General features: G+C 36.8%; 1 protein-coding gene and 1 long non-coding RNA gene across 2 annotated transcripts; one reads left to right on the forward strand and one right to left on the reverse strand.

Moving 5' to 3' along the window:
• Positions 1-885: 885 nt before the first annotated feature.
• Positions 886-14,865, forward strand: LOC127517457 (uncharacterized). Its single transcript, XR_007931251.1, has 3 exons — positions 886-1,141; positions 14,120-14,225; positions 14,622-14,865. It is a non-coding gene; the product is annotated as an uncharacterized LOC127517457 (long non-coding RNA).
• Positions 14,866-15,340: 475 nt separating this feature from the next.
• LOC127512032 (prostaglandin D2 receptor 2-like) lies at positions 15,341-18,985 on the reverse strand. The gene is given in 6 exon segments (XM_051892574.1): positions 15,341-15,397; positions 17,121-17,394; positions 17,396-17,775; positions 17,777-17,913; positions 17,916-18,075; positions 18,920-18,985. Coding segments are annotated over 6 exon segments (1,074 nt in total).
• Positions 18,986-19,902: the final 917 nt, after the last annotated feature.

Below are 19,902 nucleotides of genomic sequence, written 5' to 3' on the forward strand. Positions count from 1 at the left end.
AAGTTTACACATCAGCGGGAATGAGGAGGATGTTGACGATAATTGCTTAAAGGGTTAGTTCACCCAAAAATGAAAATAATGTCATTTATTACTCACCCTCATGCCGTTCCACACCCGTAAGACCTTCGTTCATCTTCAGAACACAAATTAAGATATTTTTTGTTGAAATCCGATGGCTCAATGAGGCCTACATAGGGAGCAATGACATTTCCTCTTTCAAGATCCATTAATGTACTAAAAACATATTTAAATCAGTTCATGTGAGTACAGTGGTTCAATATTAATATTATAAAGCGACGAGAATATTTTTGGTGTGCCAGAAAAAACAAAATAACGACTTATATAGTGATGGCGATTTCAAAACACTGCTTCATTAAGCTTTGGAGCGTAATGAATCTTTTGTGTCGAATCATGATTCGGATCGCGTGTCAAACCGCCAAATTGCTGAAATCACGTGACTTCGGCGCTCCGAACCGCTGATTCGACACGCTGATTCATTATGCTCCGAATCTTCCTGAAGCAGTGTTTTGAAATCGGCCATCACTAAATAAGTCGTTATTTTGTTTTTGTTTTGTTATTTCGCTTTATAATATTAATATTGAACCACTGTACTCACATGAACTGATTTAAATATGGTTTTAGTACATTAATGGATCTTGAGAGAGGAAATGTCATTGCTGGCTATGGAGGCCTCACTGAACCATCGGATTTCAACAAAAATATCTTAATTTGTGTTCCGAAGATTAACGAAGGTCTTGAGGGTGGCATGAGGGTGAGTAATAAATGACATTATTTTATTTTTGGGTGAACTAACCCTTTAAACGCTCCTCTCTGTATAAACTGACCAATCACAATAAATATTCAAATGAGGCAACGTCATTCGCTTCTATGCAGAAATGAGCCCGATAAACTAAACGGAGAAGAAATGAAATTCGCCTCTTTCCTTATTTATAAAAAACGATTATTATCAGAGTTCACCTGTCAAGCTAATTCGATTTTAGCTTACTTCACTGAGTCATAAAACATGCTTGTGTTGAACGCCAGGTGAAGACTTTCAAATGAAACCCAAATTACTGAAGGATCTCATAAGAAGTAAACATGGTCACAGTGAAGCAGTGGCATATGAAGTTCCATACTGTAGGTGAGTAGAGGTTGAATGGGGCTTTCCATTCATCTTAAATGGCACACTGTGTTGACTTGACAAGTGTTTGATTGGTCATTGGAAAGATTAAACCTCAGGCACTGTTATATACCAGGGCCTGATGTTTTTATGAAAACTTATAGGCCTAGATTTAAACATTTTTTATTTATTGATTTATTTTTGGTTATATGAAGATCACATTGGAACTACATTGGAAACGTTTAAACCATACCTTTATCTTTTATTTTTGCTGCTTTTAAGAAACGTTTTACATAGCCTATAGATTTTATTGTTTTGTCCTTGTCCCAGACCAAGATGTTTTAATACATAATTCTAATATTTACTGTGTTACAGTAATTTAATGTATGAAAAAAAAAAAATTACACCTGTCCCCCAGAACAATTTAGCCCATAATAAAAATGTTTTTCAACAGTTACTTGTTTACAAAGGAGAGAAAATGATGGAATGTTTTATCAATCATATATATATATAAAAAAAACATTGTAGAAATAGTTTGAATAATATAACAGCCAGATGTGTTTTGAAGGCCTTGTGGCCTACTACATGGTTGCGTTCCACTCCAATTTTAGACACACACTCGCGAACTTCCCTAAGCACTTCCCCTCGGGGGAATCCCTGCTGCCATTTTGAAGTGCGTTCCACTTCATAAAGTGGACGAGGGAAGTTTATATGGATAGACCCTCGCTCCCTCGATTTTGACCGAGGGAGCGAGTCTACTTCATATGTACACTTCAGGCAGCTCCATATACCACAATGCAACACTACTGTGACGTCACCGCATATTGCGTTTAATTTACCCCACCACAAACAACTCTATGATATATTAATTATTTTTTTAAAATATCTAAAACAGCTCAAACACACCTATATACATATAGAATTCTGCATTAAACAGTTTTGTAAGGGGAAAAAAAATGTAAATAATAAATCAACTCCATAGCAGATTCCAAGTGATGAAGGGCTTAGGACGTTCCAATGGACCCTTTTCACATTTCCGGGTTTCTCGAAGCGGAAGTCGTCATAGTTGGGTAAAATTCTATGTTGGTGAATAAGAGAATACATTAAATATATTTTTTGTGTCCCCATTTTCTCAAATAGCAAAAGAAAAACTCCACAATAGTGTTTTCACAATTTTCAAAAAGAGGAAAAAAATAGATAGAGACTGATAACGGCAGTCAGAAGAGAGAAAAACGTAAATTTTACCATCACTCCCATAGATGCTGTATTAGAAATACCCTCACAGCAGCGTTAACTAGTTTCTTGTAATTTAATGCAAAGGTAATATAATACAAAGTATGGCGTTATAAATGTACATACCTTTTTAAAAAAATGAAAATATAAAAAACTTTGCAGGATTTACGATGTTGATGACTGTTAAAACGCGTCATCACAGTCTGTGAAAAGGGTCTATAGAGTGGTGCAGGTATGACGTCACTTTGTAGGCCAACCCGGAAGTTAGCGGCGCACGGGTTCCCTCGATCGAAAGCCTATGCATTTTTCCCATAGACTTTTGGAAAATCGCAAAAAATAAGCTCTGTGTTTAACAAAGGGTTATGACACTTACACGTTTTGTCCATCAAGATAGTTTTCACAGATGAACATAACTTTTATTAAGTTTGAAGCCTAAATGCAGTCGCCAGAAGTAAAAAGCTAAAGGTAGGCTATAAACGAACTACACCACAGTCGCTCTACTTCAACGTCACCATCGCTAAGCTTCCGACAACTCTTTCAGTTTTTATCTAAAAACATTTTCCAAGCACGTTTGAGTTAGAATAGTTTAGAAGAGTACAATTATGAGCATAATGAGGCTGTAAAAGCAGACTGAGCTTACCTTCTCAGAGTGATGACGTTTAATGTCCCCGACTGCCTGTGTAGTCCCATTTAGCCACTTGTTAGCCACTTGTGGTTAAAAAAGATATATATATTTTTATTTTTTGTTGAAAATGGCTGATCATTTCGCTAAATAAAACCCTTATTCCTCGGCTAGGATCGTGTAGAGCCCTTTGAAGCTGCACTGAAACCGCAACTTGGACCTTCAAACCGTTGGTAGCCATTAAAGTCCACTATATGGAGAAAAATCCAGGAAAAAATCCTGCAACTTAAGGGAATTTATTTCAGTATAAAATGTAATTTTTACCTACTAGCCTGTTACTCAGTTCATTAGCAGACTAAATAGGTCCTGTAGAGCAGTGCTTCTCAAACCTGTCCTGGCAACGCCCCACCCCTACCCAATTCAATTCTTCCAGTCTACTAATGAGCTGACAAGTTGAATCAGGTGTGTTAAAGGAGAGAGAGTGGTGGGGGGTCCCCAGGACAGGTTTGAGAAGCACTGCTGTGTAAAATACATTACATTGTATCACTCAAACCTTGGCAAATTGAGTGCCAGTCACAGAGCTGCTCACAATTACCAAAGCTTATTGGCGGTTTAAAATATGTTATCATCCAACGTAATGGCAAATATGCTTTCCAACTAATGTAAATCAATAGTACATAGTATTACATTTATCTCTCTCACGTGACCCGCATTGTCCCGCAAAATCACATCTACATCCTGCAACAGAACAATAACCAGGAGGCCATCCTAGCCCACAGTCTCTGAGGAAAAAAATCTGGTAAATATTCCTGTCTATAGCAGAGAAGACCAATCAATTGTGAATTGTTATATACGCATCCAAATGCAACAGCAGCATTTGGCTTTCCTCTTGACTTATATGAATTCATTTGCACAGCCAACAGATACCAGTGCGTTGGAAGTGCGTTATATGCAGTTTGTCAAAAAAAATTAAAAAATAACGGTAAACATTAGAGCTGCACGATTCTAGATATATTGAGACACAATTTTTAAACGGCGCTGTGCAGACAGATCGGTGTATGACATCAAAGTACTGTGAGAGAGATTTGAAAGCATACGAGAGCCGTCTTCTCTCTAATAGCTCTTGCGGTACTTGGATGTCATACACCAATCGTTCTGCGCAGCATCACTTCAAGCCGAACACACCTTTTACTTGTTTCATTTCTGGATGAATCAATGTTTTTGAACAAATCTCTTTAATAAACGATTCAATGACAAATACATTTTTTAACAGTCACTTGTCGCCACCTACTGGTGAAATGATGTAACTGATACAATCTTTATATGAAGCGAGCATCAAGTTTCTTTCAAAAAGTGATTTACTATATTCTGGTCACTACCGTAAATGATCAGTTTTTATATCCAAACTAAACTTTCATCCCAGTACTTCTGTGATAATTTCAATGTTTGTAACAGAAATAATGATACTGTGTGGTAGAAAAGACTGTTTGTAAAGCTGTATCACACCTACACATGACAACTGCTCTCTCTGGCTCAGCGGCAACGCAGATTTGAATGTTTGCTGTGATCATACTTGTCAAAGGTTTCCAAAGGTTTATAGACAGAGCCGAATCGCCGTGCAGCTCTAGCAAACATGTATACATTTATGTGCATATGTGCATGTAATCCACATTTACTGCACTGGTGCATCAAAGAATACACTTGACTCTAAACCTTCATAGGCTTTGATCATCAGTGGACTAATGTGTCTCTACTTTCAGATTAATGGATCAGCAGAGGTTAATCTGCACAGCCCACATTTTCTCACACATTTTCTGTGATTGTACATTAACACTAGTGCTGGGTGGTAAACCAGTTCATCCGGTATACTGGTTTCAATTTCGCAAACGATATGTATTTTTAAAATACTGCCATAACGGTGCCTAGCTGAAACAACTGCTGTATCTATTCATTAACCACAAAGAGCATATTGAGAGCATATTTTGTGTATTGAGAGAGGACCTCTATTAACTGCATACCCTTCTTACCAATGGTTATAACTTTATAACACAAAAATAAATAACCTACAAAACTAACTCTCTTTAATATTACAAATACCATATAGAGTCCTCAGGGATGGACTTAGGGGGCCTACGCTACAAATGACCTCAACTGGAACGTCATTATGGAGTGGCACAAAGTACACAAAAATTAAAATATGCTTTGAGGTTCATAGGACAATTAATATGTAACATGCCTAGCCTAGCCAAAGTTTGTAATATTAAATAGTCATTATAATACAATAAAATACAGGATGTGCTCTCTCAGTTGAGAGAAGATCAAACCCCTGAAATAACACTGAGCAATAAAGCCATGATGAATAGTATTATAAAAATTTATTGTCGTATCTGTCCTCTTATGTCAGATTCTTACATTTAATCCATCAATTCAATTCGAATAAAAAGACACAGTATGTCTATTACCAAATGAAATCACTATCAACAAAATCAGTAGATGGGTTTTGCATAAATTATGTTAAGAAATTAATGTTTTAAATATAACATTTTAATGTAGAAATGATTGGAAAAATGGAATAAGGGCTACTTTTTTAAATATGAAACTACAGCCGCCAGTAGGGCAAGTCACTGTTTTAATGAGATGGTCCTCACTGCAGAACACAAGATCCAGGATCTAGATCCAACCCCTCCCACTTTACATATCCCTAAACCTACCCGTCTCCACCCCCTGGTTCTAGATCCAACTCCTCCCACTTTACATATCCCTAAACCTACCCGTCTCCGCCCTCTGGCTCTAAACCTACCCATCTCCACCCCCTGATTCTAGATCCAACTCCTCCCACTTTACATATACCTTAACCTACCCGACTCCGCCCCCTGGATCTTGAGTGTTCTGCAGTGACGGGCTACTGGTTTTAATGAGTAAGTTAAATCCTAAAAGCTATATAAGATATATATAAAATAAACAGTGTTGTTTAGGTAGGTTTAATAGTTTTCAGGTACAGAAATAAAGTAAACAAATGTAAAATAGCACTGTATATTCTTCACTGTATAAATTAAATACATATTAACCTTTATTGTAACAGACTATTATGATTAATCTTCTAATTTGTTTTTGTATACATGTTAATATTTTTGTAAGTTTAAATATGTATGAGATCTCCTTTAATAAGGCGGGACTCTTATTTGACAAGAAGAGCACGCAGTTCTTCAGAGATATTTTGCAGATTTAAAGATTGTCAGTTTATTAAGCATCCCCCGAAAAGGCACGAGATCTGTATGTATTTATGTACTGTTAGTTGTAATAAGTGTTTAATTCGCTGTATGTTGATGATAATGCAACGGAGAGAGAGAGAGTTTAATGTGCATTCTTGTTTAGCTCTTACGGTGAATTTTTTAATTATTTTTTTTAGTGAAAACGGACGCAATAAACTTAATAAAACATCAGTAAAGTTTTGCTCATCATTCGGATGGGGTCCGCTACACTTATGAAAGTTACAAAAGTTGCTTAGTCAGGAATATTGTGCTGTTTTTTGTCTTTTGCTATTTGATTAGCATTAAAGCGCAGACAGCAGGGCTAGAATTATGCAGCAGTTATTATAAAGCTCAGTGCCTTTATTTATTTATTTATTTATTTATTTATTTTTATTTTTTTTACTGAAAATCAGTCAGAATAATATTGTAATAAATGACTATAATGGCTTAGGAAATTGTTGCTGGCATTTTTCTTAAAATTCTGGTAAAGTCATTTATTCTCAGATAAAACTGGGACTTTAAATGAGAAGTTCTTCTGTTAAAAATGATACATGACACTTGATGCTGATTGCTAGAATAGGTTACTATATATATATATATATATATATATATACATATATACTGTGTGTATATATATAATACCATCATGATCCCAAAAAATTTATCTAGGATTTTAAGGGTTAAAGGGATAGCTTACAGAATTATCAGTCATAATTGTTTTCCATGTAATAAAGAAACAGTCGGCTACGCTGTACAGAGCGGCTCCTAATTGGGTTACCCATAGAGACCCGGCCTCTGATTGGTGGATTAAATAATTTTATTTGTAAGACAGCCAGACAACTGACATACGGTGAAATGTAGAGCGTCTCATTTCTGCTGATTCAAACAGCTTCTGTAATTGTGTATATGTGTGTGGGCTATAGAGGAGATTTGGGTTGTCTGCTGTATATTGGTGGGCTGTCGATGGATTAAGGCCAAAACATGAGTAGAGACATGCAACAGGGAGATACAAGCAGGGAGGAAAAAGGATGCCAACTGAAGGCTGAATGTTTGTGTGGCGGTTAGCATGTGTTGTATCCTAAATTCACAGAAATATTACTTTAATTTTTAATACTTTTCAGTTTGACATTATTATAGCTTGAATGGTGTCCCCTCCCCTCCGACCCTATATTTAAATATTTTATGATTAATTTACACTGTATTTTTATTTGTTCTTTTATATGTGATTTATTCATATTTTGAATTAATATATTATGCAGAATTTTCACAGTGTAAGACTCCAAGTCTGGGTCTGGGAAGAGGATAACATAATATACACTCACCGGCCACTTTATTAAGTACACCTTGTTAGTACCAGGTTGGACCCACTTTTGTCTTCAGAACTGCCTCAATTCTTCCTGGCATAAATTCAACAAGGTGCTGTAAACATTCCTCAGAGATTTTGGTCCATATTTGACATGATAGCATGACGCAGTTGCTGCAGATTTATCGGCTGCACATCCATGATGCAAATCCCCTGTTCACATCCCAAAGGTGCTCTATTGATTAAGATCTGGTGACTGTGGAGGCCATTGAGTATAGTGAACTCACTGTCATGTTCAAGAAACCAGTTTGAGATGATTTAAACTTTGTGGCATGATGTGTTATCCATGCATAAAGGGATGGGCATGGTCAGCAACAATACTAAGGTAGGCTGTGATGTTTAAACGATGCTCAGTTGGTACTAAGGAGCCCAACATGTGCCAAGAAAATGTCCACCACACCATTACACCACCAGCACCAGCATGTACTGTTTATACAAGGCAGGATAGATCCATGCTTTCATGTTGTTTAAGCTAAATTCTGACCCTGCCATCTTAATGTTGCAGCAGAAATCGAGACTCATCAGACCAGGCAATGTTTTTTCCAATCTTCTATTTTTCAATTTTGGTTAGCTCATGAGAAGACTCAGTTTCCTGTTGTTAGCTGACAGGAGTGGCACCTGCTGTGGTTTTCTGCTGCTGACGACCATCTGCTTTAAGTTTCGACGTGTTGTGTGTTCAAAGATGCTCTTCTGTGGCTAAGAAGTGCTTATTTGAGTTACTGTTGCTTGAACCAGCCTGGCCATTCTCCTCTGACATCTGACAACAAGGTATTTTCGCCCACAGAACTGGATATGTTCTCTTTTTCAGACCACTCTCTGTAAACCCTAGAGATGGTTATGCGTAAAATCCCATTAGATCAGCAGTTTCTGAAATACTTAAACCAGCCCGTCTGGCACCAACAATCATGCCACGTTCAAAGTCACTTAAATCACCTTTCATCCCCATTCTGATGTTCAGATTGACCATGTCCACATGCCTAAATGCATTAAGTTGATGCCATATGATTGGCTGATTAGATACTTGCGTTAACGTGCAGTTGAACAGGTGTGTGGTGAGTGTAAATACATATAAAGCACTTGATAGAAAAAATAATGAATGCGATTTTCATTTTCCAAATTAAAAAGCTGAAAACTGTAGATATAACATCACCCCATGGGACATAAAATTGCCTGTACATAGATAAATATTAATTTTAATGCAGCAAATTGGCAGTGACATTGTGAATTCGATATCACATATACTGAACTGTTTCATACACAAATTAGATTTATTGGAAAATCCTGTTGCAAACGGAACATGCTTTAGGTTTAGTATGTGATATGTTGGGTATTCATATGATCACAAAGCTGTCACCACATCTAGTGTCTGATGTGTTATTATTACGATGGCCAAAGCTGGAGTGATCACAAGAGAGTTCTTGTGTGAATCAGTTTTTAGATTTGATCTCTTGAGTCGTTAATCTCACCCATATAATCCTGTCCTATTCTTTTTCTTTCATGCCTCACTCTCTTCTCCCAGCCTTTCAGTCTTCCTCCTTTCCTCCATCCCAGTGTTGCTGTTTTTCTTTGATTAAATAATGATATCCAAGATTCAATCCCTACACTGTAGATGAGTTTCCCTTGCTCAGACTTGTGTTTTTCTTTATAAGATTATCTATTGTTATTAGATTCTGAAACACCAAAGGGTGGTGTATTGTTGTTACTTTTATTTTCATTATCATAATTTACTAACCTTTATGTTCTATATGGGGTCTAGAGACCAAAGCCCTTAAAAAGCCTAAAAACATTCTTAAAATTTTAGGATCAGTGTGATACTTAATAATAAAGTCATCACATATCATCTATGAAAAATTTTACATCACTGGCTTAAAGGGTTAGTTCACCCCATTCGGTCATTATTTACTCACCTTCATGTTCTTTTAAACCCATAAGACTTTCATTCATCTTTGGAACACAAATTAAGATCTTTTTATTGAAATCTGAGAGCTTTCTGTCCCTCCATTGTGCTTTGTTTGCATTAAAAAAAAACAAAAAAAAAACATGCATTGTTTTGTTGACGCGAGAGCAGACGCTGTTGTGGGAATGCATGTTGGAGATTCTTATTTTGTAAATAAAGTGGTAAATTATGTTTTTTTGCACTCACATCGCTTCATAAAATTGAGGTTAAACCACTGGAGTCACATGGATTACTTTAATGATGTCTTTACTACCTTTCTTGAGCTTGAAAGTGGTAGTTGTGTAGGCTATCAATGGAGGACAGAAAGCTCTTAGATTTCATCAAAAATATCTTAATTTGTGTTCTGAAGATGGACGAAGGTCTTATGGATTTAGAACAACATGAGAGTGAGTAATTAATGGCAGAATTTTCATTTTTGGGTAAACTAACCCTTTAAGGCCCTGATATACTTCAAACAAAATTGAAGAGCGAACTGGTGTGATGTCATTGCAAACAAAATTAGTGAGTTTATTTGGGGTTAATGAAAATATTGAAGTTCTTATTAATTAATTTATTAAGTTATTTATTAGATTATTATGTCAGTGCCAGTTAGAGAATTTGAAGGGTGAGAGAAATTCTGACTTAGTCATCATGCCAAGTTTGGTTAGTCACACTCTAGCTTAGTGGATGAGTGAAAAGTAAAATACAGGGATTTAATGGAAAGCTCTACAAGTGTTGTGTGCAATGCATTCATTATGTGTGGGAATACAAGCTTTAAAGGATAAGGTGTGATGAATAATAGATAATACCTAATACACTTTCACATTTTCCTCTAGCACAGCCCCATAATCCCCTGAAAGCAGAGCGTTTGTAGGAAAAAATGAATCAATGATTATTATGATTGCTGTTGTGTGAAAGGTTTAAGAATGAATGAACTGCTGGCTGGAAAGAGTAAATGTGAGGGAATGAGGAAGGGAACCATTCTGTTTCTTCAGATTTTCAGCAAAAAATTGCAGTTAACATCAGTAGTAACATGTTTATTCTGCTGCCTGGTCCTGACCACTTAAAATATTTAGCTTCCAATAGGTAATATACTTAAATACAATTGTCTGAGTACAATTTAACAGGCATCGGATTTGATCTGGGTAAAATTGTTTATAAAAAGAAAATAGGCTCATGGGATTATTTTTGGCAAACTTTGAGGTCAAAACTGAGAGAACTATGCTGTCATACAAGCTAATAAGTGACATTTCTGTTGAAAATGAATATCAGACAGAAAGACGTGCATTTAACATCAAACATTAAAGAGAAAGCACAACCCAAGCACAAAACTGCACATAATCCAGACTTTAAAATCACGCATGAACAGATTTTGGACAGTGTTTACAGTATCCATCAGCATAACAAACACTGTTAAAGCATGAATGAATATTTAATAGGTGCTGATAAACCTGCCCTTCAGCATTGTCTCACTGATAATGCTGTTTCCCACCATATGCATTAACTATCACAGCACCTCTTTTGAGGATACTGTATGACAGGTATATGAGAGTTTTTTTAGTTCATGTCTTGTTGCTCAAAAGTATAAATTGCATCATCACGTACTTCATAAAGAAACACTTTTGCATGAACCCCTGCTTGATGTTCACTGCCTGTGTACTGAAATAACTTAATGTTATCCATAATTAACCATAACCATGAGTTCAGCAGACCAAAACATTTGTTTAAATCAAGATTATGACTGACAATACAACAGCTCAGTTCAGCTCAGCACAAAGCAGAAACATGAATAACTGCTCCTGTGACACAGCAGTCCATACCTGACCAAAGACAGATGCCACAATGGGTCTGAGTTTCCTGCGCTCCGTCTCTCCTCTGAAGGGCTCTGCCTCAGGTTCAGTGGGCGAGTTCAGACTGAGGGTTTTGGTTTTGGGTGGGCCGTTTGAAGCTACCACCACCTGAAGAGGTGCTCCATCTCCTCAGCTTCTCTATCTTCTTCCTAAAGGACCCCTACATGGAGCAAAAGAGCATCAGAGAGCATGTGATCAAATTTGAGCTCTAATTATGATATGTGAAGACTGGGACTAGTTAGCCTATCAAATGGGCTATATATATCAAAAACTATGAGGTTTTGAGGAAAGTACAGTTTGACAAATACTTGTTTTCTCTGCAACAGTGGTTGCATTTGTTGTGCTTTTTTCTGTCCCACCATAATTTATTATATTTTGTAAAAAAATAAAATATATGTCCTTGATTCTGATTGGTCAATAGCTGTGTTTTATTCACAATAAAACATGGCTATGACCGCTTTACACAACGGTTCTGTGTATCACTACACCCTTAGCAACCACTCTTAGCAATGTAAACTGTTTGTTCTCAATTGATATTGTTCATTGAAGCTTACTGTATTATGCAGAACTAGAAAAGTATTGTGAGAACCTGCATTCAGATTTAGCATTTTCCTTCAGGTCAGTCCTACGTTCATAATAAAAAATCTGTTTAAATGTCCAATGTATTATCTTGTCCTTTTAACAGTTAAGGGGTTTTCCCGTGACTGACAGCGCTAGTCAAAGCATTTGTCAGTTCCGTGTTCACAACAATTCAGTCTTTTTAATATAAAAGTCTTCGCTACTGACTGACACACTCCGCTTCTTGTCGTGATTAACAACGGCCTTCAGCCGTTACTTATTCATGATACAGCACAGCCTCTCGGACCTTATTGCTTACATAAACTACTGTTCAAAAGTTTGGGGTCAGTGAGTTTTTTTTTTTTTAAGTATCATGGTTGAAAAAAGTATCACTTTTTCTACAAAGATATCAAGCAGCACAACAGCACACCATTGATAACAATAAGAAATATTACTTGAGCACCAAATCAGCATATTAGAATGATTTTTGAAGGATCATGTGATACTGAACCCTGGACCAATGACTCGTGAAATTCAGCTTTGCCACCACAGAAATAAATTACATTTTAAAATTACAAAATTAAAACAGAGAACTTCTCTTATTTTAAGTTGTAATATTTCAATATTGTTTTACTGTGATTTTGATCTAATAAATGCAGCCTTGGTGAGCATAAGGGACTTCTTTCAAAAACATAAAAAAAAAATCTTAGTGACCCTAAACTTTTTCATGGTAACATTGTATTTTATGATATGTTTTTATTTATAAATTACAATTTCTGTATGTCGATTTTTGCGAAAATGGTTCATTTGTGTTCAGAATTTTTATTTTGTTGAAAACTTTAATGTATGTGCCTGTACAGAAAGCCATACCCTAAAAACATTAGCTGGACTAAAAAGTGTTACAAGTCCTAGTTTGCCCCATTTACCTCAAGCATGTCTTTTTCATTAACATACTGTTGTGTCAATCTGCCAGATTTACTACTTTTTCAATCAGTTGTGCTCCATATCATCATAAGTCTCAAAGGTCACGTACCTTTTTGACAATCTTGTCTTGAGGAACCTCAATGGTTTCCACGCTGCCTGCTTCCATAGACATTTTTCTCTGTGACGACTGATGAGCATTAATGCTTTTCTACGGCTCTGTTTCTGCCTCTCACTCTGTCTGTTTAGATTCTGTTGCAGAAAATTACATTGAGTGTTTCCATCTCTGGACATCAATCGCCCCTCCTCTCTCTCTCATTCGCTCATGTTTTTTCTTTTTCATTCAGTCTCTCTCTAACTGTTTCTCTCTAATACGGTCCCTGCGTCTCTTGCTCTCTCTCACTCATTCATATGTAGGTTCTCTGTCTCCTCCCCCCTTCGCTGTATAGATGCTCTGTGTAAAATTAATATGGAGAATATTTTTCCATTGCCAGACACAACAGTATAACATCATCACGAGAAAACTTGATTCTAATAGTTTCTATTTGTTTTTTTAAGTCAAAAGAAAACCGATTCTCCAAACATATAATCCATATTCGGTTCCATTTTATATCTTGATCTCACCTTTTGTGTTGCGACACAATTCTGAAGGCATATTAAAATGCATTTCTTATTATTCCCACAACAACTATATTCATTTTATTTTATCAGACAGTAGATTGATGTACCGGCATTGTGTGATTAGACTGTAGATAAGGAGAAATGTTTCATCTCTCATTCTTTTTTCCTGATTTACATCTGATTTAATCCTTTATCCTGTCTCCTGCTCTCTCGCAAAATCCTCTTACATGTTCATGTTCTTGTCTATAATTTTTCATCCTCTATTTCCACCCAACACCATTAATTTACATTGTCACATCTATATGGGTCATTCTAAATTAAATCATTTACCTTCTAAAAATGTTGTTGAGGACTTTTTAAAATAATAATAATTTTAGAAGATATGTAAATTCATGATTAGTCATTTGTGGGAATGATGACATTATTCTTTTAATTGTATGTCTATTTCTATTGTTTATTTGCATTTGAGTTCATGTCAATTTCCATATTTTACTTGAAATTGCTTACTAAAAAACAAACAAAAAAAAAACAATTCGAATAGATAATTTTATGCTTTGTTTTATGTTGTGTCATTTTCTGCCCAGCCAAATGCTGAAAATGTAATATAAAAAAAATATTAAACTTCTTTATTTTTTTTATTGCAGTTCAATATTACCAACTACCCATACAACCTTCTGGATGCATCTTCTGAAATCAGTCCTTGATCAAAAACCAGATGTCCTGACAAACAGCAGTTTCAATAAGTAGGGGGTAAGACTCACATTCCACAGCAGTGCTTTTGTTTATACATGAAGATTGGTGAAGTTTGACATAAACTAATGTTATGTAAGATTAGGAGGGAAGAATAAAGAAAAAATCCACAGAGGCAACTGATCCCCTATGATCTGCATGGTACATTTTGTTCTGATCTCGAGGAACTTATGTCACACTCACAAAGATGATAGAAATGCTTTCAGTTGATAATCTGTTTGCTGTAAAGGCTGGTGCAACAACAACAATCGTCATTCTGGGCTGCTTAATTTAAATATTAGCTACGGGAAGAATATGAAAATGTGCTTTCTTGCTGAGCTTGATACTAATTGTATGACAATGAATCAGTGAACACATACACTCTAAAACACTTCTTGATTTGCTTGCTCTTCACAGCTTGTTTCCTCATTCCCTTTGTCCCAGAGAAGCTTCAAGCTGCTAGTGACGCATACATGGAGGTTTAATACCACTAAGAGCATCTGTTTCATACTGTTACAGCACAGAGCTCACTCCTTTACAGCTTTAAACATGAACTGTTCCGTCTGTCCACTCTGTTCTCCATCCGTTCACTAATTTCTACTTTTTTCCCCACTCTCACATGATCTCTTGTTAACAACTGCTGCTAATGAAAACTGGGTCAGCACTCACTGTGTGTACAGATACAGTGGAGATTTTGTACGTTACAAAAGACCAGTCTATGACTTTAAATCTTGGAAATAAATAAAGATTTTCTATTTTGAAAATTATGGTAAATGAGGAAAAAATATATTTGAGATTCAGCACTATTTCAAGGCCACTTAAGTAAGCAAATTTATAATGTTGATCAGATGTTCTTGCTACACACAAGACACTCTTTGGAACGTTCTCAAATCATGCTGGATAACATGATCATCAGGTTTTACACAAACTTGTTCATGCAGCTCATGTGCTGCAGACAATTCACAGTACTCAATTGAAATTTCTACCCATATGTATAGCGGGGTGGAAAAATTAAGGGCAAGAGGGCTGCAGTTCTTAACTATTACACCAGAGGGGCCTTTTATTTAAATAATACTCAAATGTGATGAGTTTAGCTGTGCGTTTTCCCTCTTCTGTGCTCTGGTGCATGTCTTTCTCTATGCTGGTGATCTTGGCTGATGTTCTTTTGCATGGTTGGGAGCCTTAGTCAGTTTCTGGAAAAAAATGGGAGAAAAAACAAAACATTACTTTCTTCTTGGTAAATCCTTCAATGTTTAGCCTTGGGGTAGAGCTCCTTATGAACCTCTCTGATTGAGGGAGAAATGAGCTTCATGTGCTCTCAATCATGCCGTTGAGCTTGAGTGCTGGTTTCCATAGCGATCAATGTCAGGGGCGACATATATATATATATATATATATATATATATATATATATACACACACACACACACACACTCACCGGCCACTTAAGGCAGGAACACACCAAGCCGACGCTGACGAACTAGTGGCGACAAAAGCAGACTGTGGGGTTGGCTCACTTCGGCAGTGTCTGGGTCCAAAGTTGCCCTGACACACCAAACCGACACTCGACAGCCGACGGCCAAGTAGCACGTCCGTTCTGCGCCTGCGTAAGATGAAATGCCAATGTTGCCAATTTAGGGATTTTGTCACTAGATTTAGTGACTTCCCCACCCCTTTTGAGGCTTTTTTCAAAAGTTTAGGGACAAATCTAGCAACTTCTTGGACAAACCTTATCTAGATTCTTATTTTGCTACTGATCTCTATTCATATTTATATAGATCAATGAATTTGCCATTATGATGTCATCTAGTTACCAGTTTTAGCTACTTTCAGTTGAAAGCAGTTGGCAACACTGTTGTTGTGTATGAATGGTTGCTGTGTTTTTGTTCTTTGTTCTCAGTGTTCCTTGTTGTTGCTTTGCCACTTCATTAAAATCCCTGCATACAGATCTTCGCTTCTGCCTGTTTTCCCCCCGCTTCCGCAACATCACACGGACATTTTACATTTTCAAAACATTTTATTTTTTGTTCCACAAAACATGACTTTCATGTAATTTTTGTAACTTTGTTTTATTTAAATTGATAATATAATTTGTAATTAGATTTTATTTTTATTTTGTTTTATTGTACAGTAGTCTAGTGTTTAGTTAAAAGTTGTGTTTCTAGTCTGTATTCTAGTTAAAACTTGTTTTTCCTTTATAAAAAGACAAGCTCAGACAACACAAAATATACTGATGAGAAGCTTCAAGACAAACATTCATGTTTTCATGTAGTCTCTTTATGGCTAATATTAGTGTATATTGAGTGAAACTGCAGTCCAGTTTTCCATACCTGTGTAAACAAATGTTTTTAGCAATGTGTGTATGTGTGGCCTGGGTTAAAATTAGCAGAAATTTTGTGTGTATGCATGTATGTAGTCAGTAATCTAAGCAATGTGAGAGAACAGAGACAGGAATATGGGCCATGTTTCTTTGTCTGTGATTGAGGGATTTTTGTTTTTAGTTCATTTGTTTTCACCAGTGGTAAGGACATACTCTCTTTAATATTCTCAAAATCACAACAACCTCAGAGGTAATCCAGTATGACTATGGCTTAAATCAAACCAGGAAAGAGACACAGAAAAAGATAAAGGCTTATAAGGCCATCCCATGATTGTAAACTCTAGTTGGTAGACCGTAGTCCACTCAGAAACATCAGGCGTCAGTACCAGGTAATGTTACTCCACATGATGAAGTTACATTTTGTCATCTCTCTCTATCTCATTTGTGGGATGGCTTTTAAAGCCGAGGAGGTTGATGGAGCCCTGGGAGTCATGCTGGATGCGGGGAACTCTGAGAGGGGTTGGAGAGCTGAGTGAAATGGAAGACCATATATCTTTTTTCCTCATTCTTTCAGTAACCAGCACTAATGGCCCAACTTCCTCCACCAGCCCTTCGTAAAGCACCTCTAGACTTTGGCGGATTCGAGTGCAGAAGTTTGGACAGCTAAATGTGTAGATAATCGGATTCAACACAGAGTTCAGGAAAGTGAATGTTGTTGCGACAGGTAAGGACACCTCCACCAGATCCGCAATCTCTGTCTTGTACTGAGCCGTCACTTCCAGCAAGCAGAAAACATGGTAGGGCAGCCAGCAGAGAATAAAGGTTGCGATCACAGAGACAACCATTTTCATGAAACCTTCTACTCTTGACCCTCTTCCTGCGAGCCCGCAGCTCTAAAACAAAGCAAGCGTAACTGACGGCAATGTCTACCAGCAGCAGGACGAACGCCAGCAACACTTTGGACACTGCTGTCGCTGCGTCACGCACCTTACAGTCTGTATGCAGCGTGCTCTGGGAGGAATAGAGTGCAAAATCATGATAGCAAAGTTTGCGGCCATCCTGCTTAAGCACGACGGAATGGAATATGAAATACAGAGACATGTTTACCGCCGCCAGCGCCCATCCTAGGCCGCAGATCTTCCATGCTGCCGACACAGTGCGACGGTTCTGAGTCCACACCGGCTTAGTCACCAACAAACAACGTTCCAGCGATATCACAGCCAGTAGGAAGGCAGAAACAAACATGTTGATTAAAAAAGATTGAGGCCTGGGCCACACACAATGGTCCGCCCAACTCCCAGCTGTGGTCCATCAGTAGGTAATAAGTGAAAAGCGGCAAGGTTAGTGTGGTTAGGAAGTCCGACAGCGCCAGATTGAGAACCCACACTTCGTCTTGTGATGAAGACAGCAACTAAGCACCCACAGCACCAGTCCATTTTCCAGGATGCCCAGAGTGGACACCACACCATGCACACTCACCACTGCCAGGTTCACTCGAGTGTCATTGTTCAGGGTGTGAGAGATCATTGTCTGCAGAAGGGGACAGTGGAGCTATGAGGGGGACAAGTGGCCGAGGGAGGAATTAGGAAGTAATGAGGAAGTCATTGCTGTCACAAAAAAGAGAAAAATTATTAATATATTTTATTACAGCCATCTGAAATTAAGCACATAGATCAACAAATGAAATGTTTATTATGTGTTTTAAATGTTTCTTTTAAAGTTTAACATCTCTGTAGGGTTCTAAGACGAGGGTCTTCAACCAGGGGTCCGCGGCGGTATTATAGTGGATCTGACAATTATTTCTTAGAGAAGTTAACTGAAAATAACAGAAAATTTACCAACAATTATAATAAAGAGGAAGGACGAAGTGAATACTGATAATCAGATGACCTTTGAAGTTAAGCAAATTCTGTCTACTTAAATGTTTACAGTAATACTCTAATGAACCATCTTAGTCTTTTAACTGTGTTAGTCCTGTCTGTGAGGTTTCTGCTGTCGCTATTTTGACTTGGCAACACTTTCATCACCGTATAATAACATCATCTTGAGGTATGTTGAAATTTTGTCTTATTTTAGGCATGTTGCATGGATGATTGTAAGTGTTTTGAGTCACAGTATTTATTGTATAGATTAAATAGATTTTATTTACAACATACAATGGGGTCCAAAAGTTAGTAGTGAGATCACTATAGTCTGCTTCCATTATACTGCATTTTTACTTAAGTTTTTCTAATTTAATTTTCAAAAAGAGCTTTTGTAGTTTGTGTAAAATCTGATTTTCATGTTCTCCAGCATGATTTAAGAATGTTACAAATAGCATCTTGTGCTTCAATGGAAACAAGGAGATCTGATCTTTTGTACAAAGGCCACACATTTATTTTTCATCAGTAATTACTCTAGTCTTCAGTTTTACATGATAAATCCAGAAGAACTGCAACATCTCCATCTCCAACATCTCCATCTTGAAGAAACCTACCTGCAAAGCTGCCTGAAAAACTGTGCAAGAGTACCTATATGACAAAAGATGTTTTAAATGCAAAGGGTGGTCCCATCAAATATTGATTTTATTTTATTAACTAATAGAAGTTAATTGATAAATGAAATCTATTTATGACTTATTTTTTGAAAGCATCCTCACTTTACAGGATTTTCACACAAGTGCCTAAAACATTTCACAGTGCGAGGTAGGTTTCTTCAAGCATCTTGAAGAAGTTGCTGCAGTTCTTTAGGATTTAGTTTGTCTCAGTTTCTTCTTGTATCACATAAATAACTGACTTAAAACCATTTAATTAATTTATTTTTTTTGGTGAAAATACTAATATGCCTAAGACTTTTGCAGAGTACTGTATATCTCAAGACTTTTTTTCAAGATTTCAAGATTACTTGTTCTTTTTACCATAAAATGCAAGACAATGACGGTATCTTAATCTTGAGATTTAAAGCAGCATCTGAGTAAACCTGGATAGACTAAAATAAAACATATGTTTTGTGAAGTTTGTTTACTGTGCTTCCACAGTGCATCTTCTCCAGATGATGATCCTTAGGTGTCCATCAGTTACTTTCTTCTGTGTACTCTCCTTCACCTCTGCCTTTTTCCTTCTCTCTCTTTCAGGTTCCTCAGGCACCCTCAGATTCCAGATTTTCAAATAGCTGTATCTCGGCCAAATATTGTACTATCCTAACAAAACATGCATCAATGGAAAGCTTATTTATTCAGATAATGTATAAATCTAAATTTAAAAAAATTGACCCTTATGACTGGTTTTGTGGTCCAGGGTCACATTTGTTACTTACTTGTTCAGATGACATTTTCTGGTGAAAATTCTTATTTTGGTCATACTTTCAAGACTACAATCTGTGATTCTGAAGTACCTGTAC

This window comes from Ctenopharyngodon idella, chromosome 1 (genome assembly GCF_019924925.1).
Source record: "Ctenopharyngodon idella isolate HZGC_01 chromosome 1, HZGC01, whole genome shotgun sequence".
Taxonomy (NCBI): domain Eukaryota; kingdom Metazoa; phylum Chordata; class Actinopteri; order Cypriniformes; family Xenocyprididae; genus Ctenopharyngodon; species Ctenopharyngodon idella.